Here is a 21826-nt window from a genome sequence, read left to right on the forward strand (position 1 = left end):
GTGGGACACAGAAATGCATCCAGGTCATGTGGGAGCAATGCTGTGAGCGAGGCATCAGGGCGAACACAAACACTGCTGGCAGGGCGGGGATGGCACCAGCCCCGGGCACAGCCGGTCCCCGCCAGCCGCTCCCGGCCCGGCCCTCGGCAGGGCACGGATTAAAGGCTCCCCCCGCGGCACCGCCCGCTGCCCGGCCCCGGGCTCCTGCGGGAGTGCTCTTCCCAAAGCAGTGTGTGCTTCCCAAAGCAGTGTGCGCTTCCCAAAGCACTGTGCGCTTCCCAAAGCACTGTGCGCTTCCCAAAGCACTGTGCGCTTCCCGCACCCCGTGTCCTGCCCCGCACCCCGTGTCCTGTCCCCGCACCCCGTGTCCTGTCCCCGCACCCCGTGCCCTTCCCACATCCCCTGTCCTGTCCTCTCTCCCCGTGTCCCCCTGCCCCGTGTCCTGTCTCTCCACTCCGTGTCCCTCCTGCACCCCGTCCCTGTCCCCGTGTCCCTCCCTCCTTCCGCCCCGTGTCCCATCCCTGTTCCCGTGTCCCGTCCCTGTCCCCGTGTCCTGTCCCCGTCCCCGTGTCCCGTCCCTGTTCCCGTGTCCTGTCCCTGTCCCCGTCCCCGTGTCCTGTCCCCGTGTCCCTCCCTCCTTCCGCCCCGTGTCCCTCCCGCCCCCCGTGTCCTGTCCCTGTCCCCGTGTCCTGTCCCTGTCCCCGTCCCCGTGTCCTGTCCCCGTGTCCCTCCCCGCGGGCGCCCCCCGCGGTTGCCCCGGGCGCTGCAGGAGGCGGCTCTGCCTCCGCTCGGCGAATCCCGCGGGCTCCCGGCGGCGGGGCCGGGCCCCCCTTTGCTCCCCCTTTTCTTCCTCCTCCTCCTCCCCCTCCTCCTCCTCCTCCTGCTGCTGCCGCTCCTCCTGCCGCCGCCGCTGCCGGGCTCCGCTCCGCCTCGCCAGCCCCGAGCCGGGTGCCCCGGCCCTGCCGCTCCTCCCGGCCTCCGCAGCCCCGGCCCGGCGGGCGGTGAGTCTGTCCTGTCCCCCCGGGGACATCGGGGGGCGGCGGGGTCTCCTCCTCGGGGGAGGGCACGGTCAGGGGGGTCCGGGCAGTCCCGGGGTGCGGCGGGACCCCCCGGCGGACCGGAGCATCTCCGGGGGTGTCGGGCATCGCCGCCGGGGGAGCGGGCACCGCTCCGCGGGTGAGGGTGGCCGCGCTCGGGGCATCTCCTGGGGTCATGGGCAGCGCTTTCCCGGCGACGGCATCGCTCCGCGGGCCATGGTGGCCGTGCTCGGGGCATCCTCCCGCGGCGGCGGCGGGTCACGCTTTAGGGCATCCCCCTCCGGGCGCCGGGGACCGCGCTCGGGGCATCTCCCCATCTTTCCCACGGGCTCCGGGGGTCCTGCACCCTCCCGGGGGTTTTGTTCGTGCTTGGTGCATCGTCCCAGAGTGCTGGGGGACTCGTTCCCTCCCTGCACGCCCACCCGAGTGATTCTCGCACGGGGGACCAGCATCAACAGCCCCTTTTCCACATCAGCGGGGCCGGGGGTGCTCAGGTGTCCCAGGAGCAGCACCTGCTTCTGCAGCCCTTCCAGAACATGCCTCGGACGCAGCAAGCCTCCGGCTGGCAGCGCCGGCTGCTCTCAGGGGCCAGCCTGCCCTGAAGCCGCGGGTTTGGCTCTGTCGCTGTCCCTTCGGACACGCCGGCTGTAGTAACACCTTAGAGCCCCTTCCTTCTCCTTGGCTGCGAAATGCCCGCAAACACCCCAGAGCTGGCGGCACCGCTTGACAAGCACTCGGTGTGTTGGGAGGAGGAGGCGCCGCGTTCCCTTTTCACCGCGGGATGAGGCACTTTTACACCGCCCCTGCTCCCGGGAGCAGCCACCCTCAGCCGTACCTGCTCGGGAGTTCATCCGTATGGAAAACGCAGCCTTTCCCTGGCTGACACCGGGGCTGTCTCGCAGAGACCATTTAGTCTGTCTAGACGAGTCTGATGAAGAGCAAAGTGCCTGGAGCTGTGAGTGATTAGAGCTCGGGTGTCTCCGCAGTGCTGTGTTTGTTGTACAGCTCTGATAGATGCTGCTCCGGGGTCTCTGGTTAGCAAGTGCACAGCACGCACACCGGGATTGTGCAGGATGATTTCATGTCAGAGCCAGGGAAGGAGAGCACAGCCAGCCCTTCATCACACGTGTGCAGGGGAAAGGCATCGCAGGCAGCTGAACCAGGCCAAAATGATCAGAGAAAACTCTGGAAATGGTGAATAAATGGGTGATGAGGGGGAGGAGGGGGAAAGGCACATACTGCCAGCTTACTTTGTGGAGGGTAGCACAGAGAAGTTCATGAATGTTTGTGTGGCACTTAGAAAGCCTCAAGTAGCAGCACTGAAAAACAGGGTAGAGCTTTGTACGAGCGTAGAATAAATAAATTCTGTAGAAGAGAATGCTGAAACGAGGAATAATGTCCTCAGTACATATTGTCCTCAGTACGTATTGAAATAAAGCACAGTGTGTTGAGAGAGCAGGCTTTAACATAAAACAAAATCAGGGGCAAAGTGGCCGTGTATGTGTTCCTAAATACTTAAGAACACTTAAATAAAAATATTTAAATAAGGGCAAAAGGAAGCATCTGCCTCCATCTTAGGTATTTAATGACCTTCACAAACCTTGTCTTTCACCTCACAAACCTTTTTTGCCTATCGTTGAGTTGTCCATCTAACTTGCCCAGCAGTCCAAGGTAATTAATGAGGCAGATTCCTGGGAGGATAAACTTCCAGGAGTGAGTCTTGCAGCAGGAACTCATCAATCACAGTTCCAATAGGACAGGCAGATTCTCCTGCTAAATGCTCCTGTGAATCCCTGAAGGTCTCCACAGCACCAGGAATGACTCTTGTTGAAACCATCTGTCTCTGAGCCACAGACATCTTCTGGAGACATCACACACAAATATTGCTGGGATCTGGCACTGAGGCCAGAAGGCTTTATCTGAGTTTGTGGGCTGGGACACAGATCTGACTCGGTGCTTTGTGGCCACTTAATGCCAAGAGAACGCCAGAGCTCCGTGGGGGTGCAGGCAGAGGGCTGAGCAGGTCCAGGGTGGATTTTCTGTGTGGGCAGAGGGCATCGACTCTGAAAACTGCTGAGTATCTCAAAACCAGGTCTGAGCCTGGCCTAACAGATTTGGTGTGACCCCACGAGCTGAGCCTACTCTGCAGGCAAAGCCTGGGGCTGTGCTGAGCTCCTCGAGGAAGGAGCTGGACCAGGGAGAATTTAATTTGGAGCAGAGCTGCTCCATCAAGAAAACCTCTTTTTATATATGTCAACAAATAAATAGAGAAAATTGCTCCCAGGCTGTCACTGGTGCAATACTGGGAAGCACTGGGAAGCAGAGGCTGATCTTGGAGCAGCAGTAGCAGACACCAAGTGCAAATCTCAGGGAAGGAGCTATTAAGCAACTGGAGCATGTGTTGATAATTAGTTATCGCTCGTTATGTTTGCTCTGGGCTTTTCCTTTCTGTTGACTGGCGATGGATTTTCTGCACTATCACTGCCTGTTTACAGTACAGCACCTAACAGAGGTAATTAATCAGCGTTAAGAGACCCTGCTAATGTCCCTCTGACATCCAAAGAGCTGGGTTAAGTCAGTTTGCCTCCAAATACTTCACAAGAGCTGAGAGGGGAAGGGAACAGAGGGAATCTTCTTTGTGCATCTGCAGTGCCTATGGGAGAGTCAGAGCTAGAAATTACTTACAAGTTGGCTTATAAAATAAATAACTTTAAAGTGATCAGCTTAAAAAAATTACAATCTCTGCAATGTTAGGGTCAAATTCTGTACAACAGCAAGTAAATCCATAATGCACTGAGTGCCCTCTCTGAACCTGTACATGGAATTCTGCACACAAGACCATCCCTGTCCTATCAGAATATCCCAAATAAACTCACTGTATGATATTGCCTTGGCCTTTGAGAATCACCCTGTCACTGTCAGCCCCAGGCAAATCTATCCAAGAAAGCAATGTCAATATATTAGAGAATAAATGACATAACTATGAATTACAAACAGAATAATTCATAGGTAATTTTCAATTACAGAGAATAATTTATACGTGTCTGATTCGCAAAGAGAATTATTTATGAGTAACCTGAATTGCACATGAAGCACATTAACAGGTCACTGTGGGAAAGGGAGTGTACAGACTGCTCAGGTGTCACAGGCTGAGCCTGGATTTTGGGGCATTCCTTGTAAAAACACCCACCATGATAACAAAACCTGTCAGATTCCATGGCAAACAGATTTGTGTAATGTGCCCAGTCTGATCTGAAGCTCTGAGTGGTGCTGAAATCCAGACTCAGGGAGTGTGTTGGAGCTCCTGCCTTGTGGAGCAGCACAAGCAGAAAGGCCAAACTGGGGGTCCTACAACATAATCCTTGGAAAAAGCTGTTTTTCCAGGGGCAGACAAGGAGCCAAGTGCCAAAACCTTTGGCTTCTTTGTGCCTCCTCTGCACTGTGTAGAGGTGATGATGAATGGAACGAAATATGCAAATAACAGAGAAAAAGAGGAGATTCAACACGGACTGGATGAGATTCCCAGCACAGGCTCCTTCCCTTCCCCCGGATCCTGCAGGTGCCAGAGCACAGGCACTGCTCCTTCGTATCACGGAATCACTGAGGTTGGAAAAGACCTCCAAGGTCATCAGGTCCACCCTCCATGGACTTCTTACAGTTCAACACAGCCGCTCCTGCTTTAGGAAAAATCACAATATTGGCAAATGGCTGTGAGGCAGAAGGACAAAATGTGTATTGGGACAGGATGTTTTCCTAATGGTAAAGTAAAAAATGGCTGAGGAGTGGATGTGGGGAGTGTCTTCACTTGCAGCAGATCTCTAAACTATTATTTTATTTAAAGCTTTTTCTTAAGTGCAACTACAAATTATTGGTCTTTTAAACAAAAGGAGTTACTTTCTCCTCCCCAGGAATTGCTGGTCAGGTCCTACAGCTTGTCATTTAACAAGCTTTTTAACAAACGTCATTTAACAAATTTTTAACCCAAATCAGCTTCCTTAAAGGCAGGACATCTCCTTCTGAAGTACCTGAAGGGCAGAAGGATGCATAGGTGCTTCCACTTCTTCATCCTCACCTCAGCATCTTAAAAACTGAGTTGGGAAAGAAACTACCCAAGCCAAAGTGCCATTCTCCCCGAGGGCTGCCTCAGGGAGTTACACCAGGAACCCTCAGCACAACAGCTAAAAATGAGAAAGCCTTGTTGCTCTGCTTCAGTTAATGAAACACCATATTCAGATATCAGACAAATAACACCTACTATGGCTTATGCTGTAAAAGAGCTCCTTTTTCCAACCACTAAAGTTCGTCCATAAATTTTTCTGAAGCATTAATTTTCTCCAATGAAGTATTTTAGAAAAGGTTACTAAAGAGAAGGAATTGTCTTGGACTTGGAGAGTGTCATGGGCTGCTGCTGCTCTGCTGGAGGCAGAGCCAGACCCTCCAGGAGAAGAAGGCACAGTCACCCCAGACTGAATTCCTGCAGATGCATCCCTGTGCCCGAGCTTTTGAACCACCAAAGCTTTGTCATGGGCACCCCTGGGCGTGGGGAACATCACAAAACACCCATGGTCACAGCTGGGAATGTCTGGAGCTGTGTGAATGTCCCCTTTTAGGAGGTCTAGGGAAACAATGTCTATCCCACAGCTTTGGGCCCACAATATATTCCACGAGGGACCCTGGGGGGAACACTTACTGCAAGACTGTGCACTCATTGTATTTGCTGTCACATACATCCACTCTTTGCTGCTTCCCATTTAGCAGAGAAAAATCCATTCATTTTCTAACCAGCTCCTCCTCCCCACACTGACACTCCAGTTATTGCCTGAAACGTTAATGAAGGCAGCTCATGCTTCCAGAAATTTTAAAATTCAGCTCCTTTAACATGATCAGCCTCAAGAACATCAATCTCAGCCTGGTCCAAGTGCAAAGTCTCTTTCTTGACTTGCACTAGGCAGGCAGCAGCTCACAGCATCACATCCTTGGGGGGTTGAATATTGCTAAGAGTTTCCCAGTGAAAGTTCTGCAATCACCAGGAAAAGGATGCTTGTAATTAAAGGTTGTGCAGGACAAGTGAAATCTCGTCCATTAGGAAAATGCCAATCTTCACCCTAATGCAAGGCAAAACCCCTGATGACCTGCTGGGGTCAGACTCTCCCTTTGTCCTCCCAAATCTGGAGGCAAGTCAGAAGTGTAGAGAGTTGGGTCACCATGCAGAGAAACCTCACTCAAACTCTTGCTGCTCCCTGTGAAAACCAGCTGGAGCAATTTGGGCAATTTTGGGCAGTAAAAAGAGCTGAGAAAATATCACAGATTTTTTTTTTTCTAAACTTTCACTGGATTAGGACCCTTGTACCACTTCAGATCTCCCCGTGCCACCTGCTGTCAGCCTTTAATGCAAGGGAAATACAAAGCTTGCAAAAATGAAAGAAAACTCATCCACTCCCTCTTCAAGCTACACACCCTTAGAGACAGAAAAGATCACACTAAACGAGCCCTTTTAAGGACTACCAAAACATACACAGCTCTTCCCAAGGGTCAGATGAGAAGGAATGCAGTGTTAATTTTAATGGGCTGCCACTTAGTGCAAACCACCTCTGCATAACTGAGGAGAGGCTTTGGCTCATTTTGGTAGTACTTTTTTTAAATATTGAATTATCTTAATCATATTGCTGTCCTCAGGGGCCACTGAATGCCACTTACCTGGCAGAACTAGGCTGAAGACCTACTTAAATTATAGACTTAACCAGTTCCTCCTGAAAATATTTAATCTTTTTTATTTTTTTTTCTGTGATTGAATGCTGCTGCTAAAGCAGTGATGGTCAGCAGCTGATGCATTTGGTGTCCACCCAGAAGGCTTTTCTGGCTCCTTTTAAGTTACCATGAAATTGCCTAGAAGAAGGTAACACTTATTCCTAGAAACCCTGGGCTTTTGTGCATATATCCATCCCCTGAATTTCTCATTCTGCTATGAACAGGTGGAGCACTTACCTGTAGTAGGCAAAAAGCCCAAAGCACTGCTGCAAAATGCTCCAGTTCTGCTTGGCATGGTCTCCTCACAGAAAGGAAAAATCCAGACACAGATTAGTCACGGGGGCTGTGCTTTGTTTCCTCTTTTTCTTCCCTCTTCCCAAGGTGTTCACTGGCACATCCCCAAGTGCTTTGGGAAATGGGTGCTTGACTTAGAAAGGACCCCAGAGAGGAATTTCCAGGATGTTCCAAATCAATTTCTTTGTGCTGCAGGCTTTCATTTGCTCTTAATTTACCACTTGACCTCACCCCCAGCGTTGCTGATGCTAACACAGAGTGACATGGAGCTGTTCACAAAGGGACACGATGGCAATGGGCCCGAGCGTGTCCTGGAGGGAGGCACCACCAGCACTGCACGGCCCACCTTGGCTGGGCAAACCTCCCCAGACCCTGCAGCCTGACAGCAGCACTGGCAGCCAGCAGGAGCCCTGGATAACACCTAGGATTAAAGAGTGTTAGAGGAAATCACCAGAGAACAGCTGCTCTCACTGGTGTTGGGTGAATCAGACGTTTAGGCTTCTGATAGACAGACAATTATCAGCCTCTTTGCTCCTGACATGGACCTGTTCCAAGGAGTGTGGTTTATCCCAGGCAAACAGGAGCACCACCTTTCCACATCCTACAAGGTCCAGTGCAACCAGTTGCACAACACTCGGAGATATTTCCCATCTTACCGGGGCTTTTGGGAAAGGAGAGTTGTTTTGCCAGGATTGCTTTGGGATCTCGGCAAAAGGATCTTCTCCAGGTGGTGTTTGCCTTTCTGGTTCTCAGAGAGAATTGAGTGTGGCTCTCCCACGTGGTGGGCAGGGACTTCAGGTACTACACTACTGGGGAAGGTCGTTTTGGGAAAAGAGAGTTGTTTTGCCAGGACTGCTTTGGGAAGAAGCTTTCCTAAGAAACGTTTCCCTCGGGAAAGGAGTCGGCGGCTACCAGTGATAGTGGAGAGTTAAAATAATAATTTCTGTTTAAGCTAACTGCGGGTAGTTGGGGGAAGGTAGAAGATGCATGAACTTTAACTTTACACCTGAACTTTACACAGCTAGCTTTGGAACAAGCGTCAGCTTCTGCAACCAGCCTCATACTATTGTTTAAGTATGACTCCAGCCCAGGAGATAATTGAGAAGCATCGTTTTAACCAAATCAAGTACAACACAGGGTAGAGCGTAGGTATGATTTAAGACAGTAACTAATAGGATAACCAATATCTAGGGGTGGAGGTTAGTTAACATATGTATCATTTGAAACTATAAAAATCACAAATCAACTCTGTATTCTTGGGGCACAAGACTTGGGCATTGCATGCCCCTGTGCCCCCGCGCGCTCAAATAAAGAACCGCATATGATCGCCTTGGTGTGGTTCTATGTTTTCCTACGCTAACACCAGCAGGCTGAAATCCCCAAGGCCCAAAGACACCGTGTGTGACAGCCGTGTCCCCTGTCACAGGCGGCCCCGCCATGCTGCAGTGCAGACACGCGCAGGAGTTCAGCTTCGGGCCGCGCGCGCTCAAGGACGCGCTCATCTCCACCGACCCCGCGCTGCAGGAGCTCTACGCCAAGGCCTTCTCCAGCGCCGAGAAGCTCTTCCTGTCCGAGGCCTACAACCCGCGGCGCACGCTGTTCTGCACGCTGCTCATCCGCACCGCCTTCGACTGGCTGCTCAGCCACCCCGACGCCCCCGAGGACTTCGAGACCTTCTACCGCGCCGTGCTGAGGAGGAAGCAGAGCTTCTGTCGGAAGCACATCTACCTGCAGCCTATAGGTAATGGGGGATCTCTGCTGAGCTGCCTGGAGAGGCACAGAGGTGTCTCAGCAGTGTTGAGTGCTTCTAATGCCCTCCTGTAAGGACTTGCCTGAAGATGCAATGGTCACAGCAAAGACAAGTGTGGCAGGCAAGGCTCTGACATGCCCCCAGTCCAGAGTCACAGGCTGTGGTGGTAGACGTGCCATATAAATGGTATGTGTGCCCCTGGGTGAGGCTTGCTCTGAATTTATGCATATATGTATATCAAAGTATGAAACAACGCTGGAAAAACCAGCATTTCTGGAGGTCTGTCTCTGCTGGTTCATTAAACACAGCCACCCGTTCCCACGTTAATCATTCTGCACAACTTAAACAGGAGCCAACCTTCCAGCACGTCTGCTCTGCTAATGAGAGCACACTAATGCCTTGGGCAACCTCTCAGAAAGAGCTCCCTCTTCTCCTCTATATCCATAACCATCCAGAGGTGTCCACCACATCCCAGAGTAAGGAAGTAACCCCAGAACAAACCAGCCTGCCTCTCCCCAGTTGCTGCAAAAACCCTTCAGACCCTAATGCTCACCCTGGCTTTAAGGGACTGGTAACAGAGCTTCTCTCCCCAGATTTAATTGAGGGGCCTGCTGGGCTCTCGCTGCTGGATTCCCTCCAGAGCTGTGTGGAGTCTTTCTTCCTGGGCCTGCGTGTGAAGTGCCTTCCCTCCATCCCCGTCTCCTCCATCCACTGCTGCTTCCGCCACAGCCGCGGCTCGGACAGGGTGCAGCTGCACGCAGGTGAGCAGGGCTGGCACAGGGACCCACGGAGGCAGCAGCCTGGCACACGGGCACGAACTCACCCCTGGGAAATGCCTGACACAGCCCTTCGCTGCCTGAGCTGGGAGGGGATGAGGAAGGGAGGGAAAAGGGAGAAATCCTGTTCCCATGGAAAGCACAGAGCTTTGAGGCTGGAAACAGGAATAAAAAACAAAGCGACTTTCATCATATTTTCCTCTGCTGTTTGTATTTTTCAGTGCCATTATGTTTAGGTCCAGCTCTGCAAAGCGATGGGATCAGCTCTGCAGGGAGGCTCTGTTGATTTGGTGCAATCCGAGTTCTCCCATCCCCTGTCCAGAGCCAAAGTAATTTCTGGCCTGGGTGGTGCAGGGGGGAACTCACAGGCCTTTCATGATAGGAAATTAGGGTTCAAGTGTCGCACAGTTCCCCGAGGGACTGGGTTTGCCAGCTGCCAAACTCACACTGCACAAACATCCACCTGGACTGAGATGTTTGCTGGTACCACAGGCAGCACGTGCTCAGCACAGACCCAGCCCTGCAGCCCTGGGGCTGCTCCAGCTCAGCTCTGATATGCCTGTAGGGAAATTCTGCTCCCAGGTGCTCATTTCCATGGGTTAGTACTGAATTCACCTGCATCTCTGCTTTGCTTTAACTCTGTGCTCAGCACCACTTCCAAAGTCAAGTGTTTGATTTGAGGGATGGGCTGCACAGCCATGGCTCTCCACCTGAGATGATGAATCCAGCAGCTCTGCCTGCCTGTGGGCTTGGATTACATCCTCCTCCCCACCAGCAGCAGAAATTCTGTCTCTGTGCCTTCCAGGGACTCTTCATTTAAATGAACATCTCTCTTGTATTTGTCCAGATGGGATCCTGAATTTCCTGAAGAACAACAAGCCCATGGATGCCCTGTGTGTCCTTGGACTTACCCTGCTGGACCTTTATCCATGTGAGACCTGGAGCTTCACATTCAGCAAATTCCTGCCAGGACAAGGTGGGATTGGTGTCCCACGGTGATCTAGCCAAATCTTATCCTTAACATGTTATTCCCTGGCAAGAGGAACTAGGTTTTTGCAATGTGAAATTAGGGGGATCAGGGCTCCTGATCCAGACAGAGGTGACACAAACCTTTTGGGGAGTGGGTCTCAGCACCCCCTGTGTGCTCAGCTGGACTGTGCTCCCACAGCTGTATTTTTGTGCAGCCTAAGGTGAGAGAGTTGGAAAAGGGCAGATGCCTGACTGGTACTCCTCTCTCTTCACAGAAGTGGGAGTCTGCAGCTTTGCCAGGTTTTCTGGGGATTTCCCCCAGGCTGGCTGCAGCAGTTTGAACCCAGGCACGCAGAAGGAGGAGCTGTGTGAGGCCAGCAGGGAGGGCAGAGACCGCAGCCTGCAGTTCAGCGCCCAGGAGATGGTCCAGTGCTGCAAGGTAGGACCAGCAGCCTCCTGCACCCCGTGTTTCTCCCTGGGGAGGGTTAAATGTGTCAGGCCAGGGCCTGATCCATGCCTCAGCCCAGGGAAGCAGCCATGAGCCTGCTCCCAGAGAAGCACAGGCAATCACAGCTACGCCCAGGCTGAATTCAGACAGAAGGAGCTTGGATTTTAGAGCACTGCATGGACAACTCCTACTCTCCTCACCCCTCACAGAGAAAATGACAACATCAGTTATGGGGAGGCTACAGGACTTGCCTCAGAATCACAGAATGGTCTGGGTTGGAGGGGACCTTAAAGACCATCTTGTCCCAAACCCCTACAATGAGCAGGGCTAATTCCACTAAACCAGGCTGTGTCATGGAGTGCCACTGAAACAACCCTGCCCAGCTCCCAGGCTCGTGCTTGGGTAATCCTGAGTATTTTTCGTATCAGGCACTGATCAGCAGGGCTGGTACAGGGTTTGGAGGTCAATCAGAATATCTGGTGGAGCTGTGTGTAAATAATGGGCAGCTGCAAAGGGTGACTGTCCTCCTCAGACACTGATATCTGTACGGGGAGGGGTCCCTGTGCCACACCTGTTACAGGGACAGATGGGGACAATATCTCAGCCTAATTTGCACATCTGCTGATATGCTGATGCCTTTAAACCTCCCTCACCTCCAACACATCCTCTTCATGAGTGCTGTCCTCTCTCATCCCAACATCTGCCACATTCCAGCTCTGCTCCCAGTGTTCCTCCCAATGCTGGCCCACACAGAGCAGCCACACCAGCCCCTCCAAAGCCATTTCCCTTTGCTCCCCTGTTTTTTTCTAGTTTGAGGTCTCTTCCTGTAAGAATTTCAAATGATATTGAGTTGCAATGGGAGGAGGAGAGGAATCCTCCATCCTCAGCCTTTCCCCGGTTGCCAGTTCCCAAGGCAGTCATGCTTGGCCAGCTGACTCCAGCTCAGTTTTTTACTTTGGCAGAAATGTTCATGGAGTCTGTTCTGGAAGGACCCAGATCTGTTATTGCCAACAGCTCCTTGCACATTTCTCTCACAGGCTGTGCTGCTCTTTTTGAGTCCCTGTGGGACTGTTTTCCCTCCTTAAAACCACAAAAAACCCTCCAAACACCACACTGTCCTTGGGGAAGAGCAGCAGCATTGCCCCACAGCTCCCAACACGCTGCCTACAGGGCTGCCTCACCCACACCCACCCCTCCTTCCCCACAACACGAACACGGAGCTGGGGAGAGGCAGCAGGGTTCTCCTGTCACCTTGGAAAAGCCTGGGCTGGAGGAGTGAGCAGGAGCTTGGTCAGGCTGCCAGGGAGCAGGGAAGGTGCAACAGCAGAGGAGGAAGGGGAGGGGGCATCAGGAACAGGAATGACTGGGGATCTTTGCTTCCCTGAAAGGTGACCTGCCACGAGATCTGCCAGCTGATGGGGCTGGGGACGTGCCGCTGGCTGCAGTGCATCATGCAGGGCGCCCTGAGCCTGGACGAGGCGCTGCTGCGGCCCCTGGAGCCCTGCCCCATCTGCCTGAGGAAGCTGCAGCACGTCGTGGGCTTCAAACTCATCGAGCGCTACAGGGTGAGCCCCAAATCCCCCCTGCAGCAGGGCTGGCCCAGCCCAAACCCCAGCACTGAGGGTGCTGCAGCAGCGTGGGGAGGGCAGGAGAGCTCAGGAGCTCTCAGGAGCTCTCAGGAGCTCTCAGGTGCTGAGGCTGCAGCTCACACCTGAACACAGGGTGCTCTGCACAGGCTCCGACCAGCAAAGCACTTTGCACAAGCCCCAGGGCTTTTGGCTCTTCCCAAGGGACACTGCCACAGTCCAACCACACTTTCCTGCTCCCAAAAACGAGGTGGGGAAGGCAGGCAGATTGCAAGCAGGAGCAGCAGCTACACCCTTTCCTGTGCCACCCTGGATTTTTGCCTCTCTGGGGCTGCTGGGAACAGGGAGGAAACATTATGTGTGTGCTTTGGTGCAGTTCCTCTGTGTAAATTTATGAGAAAGGATCCCAAATTATTACCCCCAATACGTGGAGGGTCCCAGACTCATCTTCTGTCTCTTCTCTCCTACCCATACCCCTGCTAACACCACATTTAGACAGATCAGGAACAGTGCTAACACACCCTTAGCCTTTGAAAGGGTTTCCTACTTTTGCTGTCTAAAAAACAAGATTCTGTAGACAAATGGTTGGTGGGATAGAAATAATGTCCCCATTCTCACCCAGCACTCATCTTCTCTCTGGTTGTCATTCCTGTCTGACACACATCATGTTCTGAGGCAGGATTTTCTATGGCTGCCTATTTCAAAGTCTGTGGGTTGTATTTGTAACAAGGTACGAGCAGAATGAGAAAGGAGGTGCCTCCAGTTTCATTCAGTGTGCAATCAGATACACAGAGGCATGGCAAAGAGTTTGGGCAAACACACATTTTTGGTGGTTTTCCTACTTATCTGTGCAGCTGCCAGACCCTTCTCTGGGCGTTTGGTCCCTATTTCTGTCCCTAAATTGCCCAAACCACCAGAAGAATAAAATCTGCTTTATTTAAACACCCAGCCTGTCAGCATCCAGCCAGTGCTTTCTAGAAGAGAACTGCCACCTGCATGAATCTTTTCTAGAAACACTTTTGCCTTTACACCTGCAGCAAATTCTGTGATTGGCTCAGCACCCTCTGGTGACAGGGAACACAAACGTGAAGGAATGATGCACTTGCCAAATGTCACATCTGCTTCCTCCAGAAGGCAAAGCTCTGCTAGATACAGTACAAGCTGGTGTAAGAGAGCTGTGATAATCTCTGTAAGAGGCTTTGCCATAACGTTGAGAGGAGACATAAATGCCAGAGATGAATTAAATAGTTAAGGAATCTGACAGAAGAGAGCAGAAAGCATTTCAAGATAATATCAGAGAGCAAAGTTAACTTGCCAAGCACGTTAAGTGTAAGTCTGAAGTCACACTTCCTCTTGGAAAACTATCACAGATCCCCACCTGCCACAAAACAGCTTCAGACACTCATAATTACCACAGGAAATGCCAGAACCAAGCTGTGCCTCGGCAGCAGCAGGTAACACTGCTCAGATCTGCAACTGAGACACGGCTCGGGGCAGAGGAGCACGAGGGGCAGGAAACCAGTCCTTATACAGCAGAAAGAGCCCCTCAACTCATTTATCTGAGCTGCACTCAGAGCCACCCTCCATTCTCTATTCCAGATGCTTATTCCTGCGTGAGTCATCTTGAAATACGAAAGCGAGTTAATTGTCCTGGTGTTTCCCCACCACCATCAACACTTCCACATCTCCACCTGCTGCCTGTGCAGCATCCCAGGCTGTCCTCATGTGGTGGCTGGGTGAGTTTGCAGGGCCACACACACACACAGCAGGCCTTAGTGACATCATTGGGGTGGACATCCACTCCAGCTGCTCACTCCTGCAGGTAAACAAAACCCACACAAAGCTCATCCCTTCCTGGTTAAACAGGAGAACATAAGAGGCTGCAGCCCTTCAAACCCACCCAAAGTTCAAATGAATAAGTCACCCAAAGGGTGAGAGAGGCTGAAGAGATTCTGGGAATTCAGGTAGTGATCCTGAGTAGGGCATCCCCTTTCTTTGCCTTGAGTAACCCAAAGGTACTGTTGGAAAATCCACATCTCCACAGCCTTTTTTCTTCTTGGGAATTGAGCTAAGCAGCAATTGGGATTCCTTCCCAGACTCACTATTCCTGGGAATTTAGAGCCATTACAGAATCATGGGCTGTTTGCAGCTTTCTGGTGCCTTTGCTGTCCCCTTCACCAGCCCAGCTCCCACTGCAGCTCCTGGCACTGCCTTTGTTGGATAAACCCCGAGGGAGGGAAGGGCCACTGGAGGTGGGACGAGGCAGGAGAAAAGTTGTCCCTTTACAATTTTTCTTGCCCCAGAGGGAGGGGGCAGGGTGGATTAGCTAAGCTGAAAGAGTCCATTTTATTCCTGTGTGAGGTTCTTCCCCCAGGCTCCATGCTCAGACTGAAATGAGAAGCAGGGCCGATTTCTCCCACCCACTCAATTTGAGCTCTTTATCCTTTCTGTCACTTGCCTGGAGAGAGCAATAGAGGAGGGAAGGGGGAGGGAGCAGCAGGGGGCTGGGAGAGAAGGGAGCTCCACAGGGCTGGAATCTCCTGCCTGCTCCTCAAACACTGCAGCTCCCCCTGAGCTGAGCAGGGACGGATCCAGCTCGGTGCCTGGGACACCACGGGGACAGCCCAGGCTAATCCTGTCACTGCTGAGCAACTGGGGGCTTTGCAAATGGATCACTGGGAGCTACAGAGAGTAAAGGTGAAATAGGCCACAGGAGTGTGAAAAACTGAAAAACACACACAAAAAAACCCCCAACACTGGAAACAAGGCAGATGAGATCACCTTTTACCCAGGGATGGATGACTGGAGTATTGTGGTTCATTCCCTAAAGCATAAGGAACAAATGTGCCAGGAGCAACCTGTTATATGCCTTATGGTGGCATTTAATATTTAAAGAGGGAATAGTCTCAGATATTTTCATTAATTCTTTCCTAGAGCCAGCCTTCCCTCTTGCTCAGTTCAGCTCGGGAGGGGAAGAGCTATGCTTGGGAATAAAACACACCCTACCACAGCACGATGAAACACAATTCTTCACCAGCACCTCAGGGGTTTTTATAATGACACAGTTTCCTCTGGAGAGGCGTTGGTTTGCCTCTCCTGGAGACCACATTCACACAGGGAGTGTGTGGTGCAGTTTTCTCCTACCACCTTCAATAACAGGGCAGATAAAGTCCACATCTGACTGGAGGCATGTGCCACAGTCCAAGAGAATGGGACAAGAGAGAGCTCCTGCTTTGTGGGGTCAGCAGGAGTTGTCTGAACCCACTGTCTGGCAGAGAGGACCGTGGCACCTGCAGCTGAGCCACCCGAGATAAACAGGTTTACCTGGCCAACACTGGGAAAGGTGTAACTGGTGTCCCTCACCCTCCACAAGGAACCCTTTCTGTTCTCACCACAGAAGCTGTACGCTTGGACACAGACCGTGCTGTCCACATGGCCCAGGCAGGAGCCCGCAGAGCTGTCAGCCTGCGAGGACACGGCCCCGCTCAGCTCCGACTCGGGGCTGTGCTGCGAGAACGACTCGGAGGCCGTGAGCTCGCTGTCCGAGGCGCTGACCCCCGACACCTGCAGCCAGGGGCTGTCCCTGGGCCCGGAGCTGGAGCAGGACGAGCAGCCCGGCTCCCTGCCCGAGGCACAGAGCCAGCCCCGCCTCCCCGGGCACGGCAGGGCCACCGACACCATCAAGGACTACGAGCTGTGGCTGGAGATGTGCATCGCCGCCCTGGAGAGGAACGTCTCTGAGGAGGAGCTGGCGCGGGTGGATGAGAGCGTGGATGCCCTGGCCAAGTGGGAGATGTTCACAGGCCAGCTGCCTGCCATGAGGAAGGACCTGCCCTTTGCTAGGGACAGCACCGGCCTGCGCAAAGTCCTTGGAGACAAATTTTCCTCCTTGAGGAGGAAGCTGAGTTCCAGAAAACTGTCCAAAGGGGAATCATCCCCTCACCGCTGGCGGTGGGAGGACAATTAGGCTGGGGCTGCCTTGGGCCAGCTTTGCTCACATCACTGCCCAGAAAGCTTCCAGCCTTCCTCACCCCAAGCTGTTGCTGTCTCAGAGAAACAGCAACTCCCCCAGGAATAAAAGGTTTTGTTTTCTGAGATTGCTAAACACAGTTTTGATGTGATTAGTTCTTCTCTAAGGGTTTTTCCTGTGCTCGTCTAAATGACACCATCACTCCACATCCACCTCAAGTCCCATGTGGGTGCTTATATTTTCTTGGTGTGGAGTTGGCCAGGAAGAGGTCAGCCAGGACCCCACTAAAGGCTGAACATGCTCACACAGGAGCTTGGGCCATCTGAACAAACATGCAAATTAAACCAGGGCAGCTCCCTCTTCTCTGCTTAGCACATCAGTCCCAGGCAAGATGAGATTTCTCCCTCCTCTCCCTCACAAACACTCAGAGTGCTCTGCTCCCTGCCCCATCAGCTGGAGGCTGTGCTGAGCACAGGAGCACAATCCAGGCTGATGGACTCTCATTAGAGTTGGGGGACATGGAGGAGATGGGCACAGAGTAAAGCAGAAACATCCCTGGCAGCTGGGCTGCACCAAAAAGCAGAGTTACTCTGACAATTGTCTCTTGGCAGACCCTCAAGAGGATCTCCAGAGCTGCCTCAGTTCAAACAAAGCCAGGCTTGGAGCATGAGCTGGAACTACTCACATCCTCTGCAGATTGGCACAGGACAGGAAACCTTTGGGAACATCCACAGACTCATCGATTGTTAATGTTAAAGGGGGAACCACACGTGCATTCCTCCTTGTGCCTTGGGGAGCCACCACCCCGGCCCTTCCCTGTCCCCTGCTCCCGAAGGCATCCACGGAGCAGGGCTGGGTGCTGTGCTGGCACCCGGAGCAGCAGAGCCCTCCTCCCCTGGCCAGGGCACGCTGCTCCTCTGTTCCTCCTGGATATTTACAGCCAGAACTCGAGGCCGATGGGTTCTCTGCTCCTGCCAGGGAGCTGAGCCCTCTCCATCCCCTGGTAAGGCTCCCTCAGCTCACGGCAAAGCGGCCGCGCTCCAGACTCCGCCTAAACCCACAGCAGGTAGGATCGGGGTCAGTGCAGCCGGAAAAAGGGAGAGGAGGTTTCCCTCCGAGCAGGGAACAGCTTCGGCTTTCCGGAGCTCCTGCCCTGTGCACTTGGAGGTCTCCATCCCACCAGTGCGATTCTGGAGCAGGAAGCAGGAGGAGAACTGGAAGACACTGGAAAAACGCCGGAGATTTACACACGCAGGTGAGCAGCAAAGACTCTCTTGCAGTAAATTCAGCTGGATTCTGGAAACACAAGCATTTCACATCCGCATGATTCATTCCGGGAGAGAAAGGGAGTTTGGCCTGGGGACCGATGACGGCAATTCCTGGAAAAGTTTTTCCAGGCTGCGCGCCTGGAGCGGGGCGGGCGCAGCGGAGCCGCTGCTGCCGCCCTCTCCCGGCAGCCGCAGCCGTTCTCATCCAGGACATTCTTCCCAGCAGAGCAACTTTCCAAACAAACCCCGCTCGAATTACAAATCCCAGTTCTGCCCCCGGACTCGCTCAGTTGTTGCCTGTCGCATTTACTATTTTAAGCGAGAGGTTGCTCTCTGTTCAGCCTGGGTTGCTCTTCCTTGATTCCGTGCTGAGTTATTAGGCTGAGCTTCAGAAACTTTCCAGGAAGAGGCTCAGGGTGACAATCCTGCCTGAGGAAACAGAGGCAGCTTTCCATCATAAAATTCCAAAGACAGCAGAGGAGTGGGGTGGCACAGAAGGGCTGGCTGGAGTCACAGATGGGACACTCCTTGTGACACTTGGCTTAACCTTAGTGCTGCTGTGAGGGCAGGGATTTCTGCTGAAGAGCTCCTGGGACTCCAAACTGGGTATTTCTGACACCAGCACTGCCTGCACCACCACTGACCTGCTCAGCTGGCCCACGAGTGCTCCAGGTAAGGCAGGAATGAGGCTGCAGCCCAGAGCTTCACCTGGGCAGCTCAGCAGTGCCGCAGGCAAGGGGCACAGAGGGGCTGAAAACTCCTGGAAGTCCCTCGGCAGCTGGAGGAGAGGATCCCTGCAATATTCCACTGCAGGGCGTGCTCATGTCAAGGCATTCCCGTGGAGGTTTGCAGTGCTGCAGCAGCACGCTGAGCATGGGCTCTGTGAGCAGCACTTTGCCCACACCAGAGAAAGGACTGGAGGCAGCCTGGGTCACTGAGAACAAAAGCACTGGCCAAGGGTACACTGAAAATAAAGGTTATAACCGGAATAAAGCACAGAGACACAGTTCCCACTCCTCTCTGCACGTACCAGAGTTGGAGGGGCACAAGACAGCTGACACAGGAATAACTAGTAGGCCAAATTGAAGGTAAGCCCCTAAATAAGATTTCCTGCATTTTAAGCAGCAGTTTCCTGGGGAGATCCTTCTGCTTGGAAAGGTGTGGGAACATAACTTGCAGCTAATAAGCTGCTGAGTAACCTATGAAACAGAAATACAGATGAGATAATTAGGAGTCACTTTCGAAGGTCAAGCTGTGGATCAGCCATCAGACAGAAGGAGGGGGGTGCTCTATACATAAATCCAACAGGCAGAAGTCATTTGCAATGCAGCAGCCAAGCCTGGGGTTGGTTACAGAGGTCCAGAACAGCTCCCTGGGTGCTCCCTGGGCAGCACCTCAGCCACAGCCTGGAGAGCCTTTGGCAGGAGACAGGCAGGGGAAGGGACGGGGCACTCGGGAAGGGACAGCAGGTCCCAGAGGGACACGGTGCCAGCAGCCTACCCCAAGCTCCCTGGGCACGGCCAGGGCTCTGGCTGGCAGCCCTGGAAGGCACTGCTTGTGTTCCCCTGCCTGTGGTGACAGGCAGATGATGAATCCTGCAAGGAGCCACCTTCAGGAGATCCCCCAGCAGAACCAGCACCTCCTCCCTGCAGCTGCTGTTGGCGTCCAGGTACAGATCCATGTTTGACTCCTGTGGCTCAGAGCATCTCCCACACCGTCCTGTGGTGCCCCCTGCACCACCAAAGCAGCTCAGCCACACCCTGCTGCCCCAAGCTCAAGGACACTTGTTTTGAAGCAACTTCCAAAGTCTAATCCTGAACATAGTAAAAAACAGTCTTTTAATAGCTTTACGAGCTCATAAAGACAAATATCTTCTCCCAAGAAAAAGCAGCAGAACATTCCACTCCTACTCTGAAAACAAGGACTTGCTGTAGCTGAAGGGAGAGGGGAGACAAAGCAACTGCCCAGAGGGGAAAAAAAACCCCAAACAACAAAGAATTCCATATTCTTTACTAGTTAGGGGTGCAATTGACTACAACAGCCTGTGAGGGTGGGAGAGAAAAAAGCAGCACCTTCCTCAAACACTTCCTTAGCATGATCCAGCCCTTTGTGATTTAACACAGTGGCTGTGACTGCCTCTCTCCCCTAAAAATGATACTTCTCACTGAAGTCTGCTTCTGCTGTGCAAAATCGAGGCTTTAAGAGAAAGCTGCTTTTGGTAAAAATCCCCAAACACTTGTCCTAATTAACTCTTCCTGCTTTAACACTGCGCAGCTCCCCAAGATGCCAGCCAGTCCTGGGAAGAGTGGCAAGAAATTTGGGATTAGTAACTGAGTAAACTTCCTCCCAGTCTGTAAGGATAATGAGATACCAGGCTGGAGCTAGAAACCACAAGGATTTATTTAATTTCTCTCCTCAAAGACTTCTAACGAATACTTTAATACTACTATAACCACCCCAAACCTCACACCTTGTACACTTGAGCAAAAATATAAGCTCGAGTATACTTTGCATTTTAGAGCAGCCTCTCCCTGGGGAAACAGACATGTTTTCCCTTTTATCTTCAGTTCTGGATTACTGAAATTGCAGAAGAGATGCTCTGGTTCTGAACAGGGAGCTGTGCTGCTCCTGGGAAGGTAATTCCAAGGTAATAGCTGGAGTCTAAGCTCTCCCTGGGGCACAGGCACTCACTGGCACTGAGCAGACAAACCCACCTGCAGAACCAACTGCTGCAGCTCTGCTCTTATGGAGCAACATCTGTGCAGCTGTGCTGGGAAAGGGGCACCTCACAGAACCCCTGGGCCCCAAAAGGGCCACTCTGCTCCACAGAACTCAGAGAGATCCCCTGGAGCTGCTGCTGAGAGCTTCTCACATTGAAGTGATCACACCTGGGCACCTTTACTGGAGCATTCTGAATTTGCAATTGTTCAGCAGAGATGCTGAACACTGGCAATACCTCTCACCTCAAAGTGCCCAGCAGCTCCGGGGACAGAGCCAGCCATTCCCAGAGACCTGATGCAGCTCAAGCTGCATTTCCTACTGTTGGTAGCAAGGACCAAAAATGCTGCAGGAAGTGTTTCAAGCTGTGCACTGCCAGTGGAACTGACTTGGCACTAATAGTTTACACCAGAAACAATCAAGACTTGCCGCAAAAATCTGCCAGGTGTGACCTTTTGTAGTGAGGGAATTGAGGAAAGGTTAATGGCATTCCCAAGGAGTGGGGCCTGAGTTCTGGCAGCACAGGATGGCAGTGCTGTGACAGGGACACTGCTGGCCCTCGCAGGGCTCTGCTGTGTGACAGGGACACTGCTGACCCTCCCAGGGCTCTGCTGTGTGACAGGGACACTGCTGGCCCTCCCAGGGCTCTGCAGTGTGACAGGGACACTGCTGACCCTCGCAGGGCTCTGTGTGTGACAGGGACACTGCTGGCCCTCCCAGGGCTCTGCTGTGTGACAGGGACACTGCTGACCCTCCCAGGGCTCTGCTGTGTGACAGGGACACTGCTGGCCCTCCCAGGGCTCTGTGACAGGGACACTGCTGGCCCTCTCAGGGCTCTGCTGTGTGACAGGGCCTGGCCCCGGGACAGCAGCAGGCACAGTCCCCAAGGTTATTTATTATCAGATCCTGCACAGCACTGAGGAATCTCCAACAGGTGCTCCCATCTCAACAGGCCCAATTGTCTTCTCTTGCTGAGCTCCAAATACAGCAGCAAACTCCAGCAGTGCCTCCCATCAGTGCCCCAGGAATGCCACAGCCCAACGAGCCCCAGGTTTCACACAGGTTAATGTGTCACCAGCCTGGGCTCCTGGACACACTCAGGAAGAATTATTCCAGTCAGGACTGCAAGAGTGAGAGACACCTAAAGGTTACAGACTGAGATTTCATGGCATGACAGCTGCACTTCCATACGGTCCACAGAAAAAATGTAATTAAAAAAAAAAAGTCACTTCAGACACTCACTGAAAGATGAAACCCATAAA

The 21826-nt window shown here is 52.7% G+C and overlaps 1 protein-coding gene across 2 annotated transcripts; it reads left to right on the forward strand.

Moving 5' to 3' along the window:
* The first annotated feature begins 812 nt into the window (after positions 1-812).
* On the forward strand, positions 813-16705 carry AMZ1 (archaelysin family metallopeptidase 1). Of its 2 annotated transcripts, none has more exons than XM_063414589.1 (7): positions 813-1001; positions 8506-8820; positions 9423-9590; positions 10453-10581; positions 10850-11013; positions 12411-12587; positions 14208-14418. In XM_063414589.1, exons 2-7 carry the CDS (start codon positions 8517-8519, stop codon positions 14223-14225), a joined length of 960 nt encoding a protein of 319 aa, XP_063270659.1. In that variant the 5' UTR covers positions 813-1001; positions 8506-8516; the 3' UTR covers positions 14226-14418. The 2 variants fall into 2 exon arrangements, with proteins under 2 accessions (XP_063270659.1, XP_063270658.1); XM_063414588.1 differs by lacking the exon at positions 14208-14418 and adding an exon at positions 16006-16705 and having other exon boundaries at positions 814-1001.
* The last annotated feature ends 5121 nt before the right edge of the window (positions 16706-21826 follow it).

Source organism: Prinia subflava, chromosome 17, assembly GCF_021018805.1.
Source record: "Prinia subflava isolate CZ2003 ecotype Zambia chromosome 17, Cam_Psub_1.2, whole genome shotgun sequence".
Taxonomy (NCBI): Eukaryota; Metazoa; Chordata; class Aves; order Passeriformes; family Cisticolidae; genus Prinia; species Prinia subflava.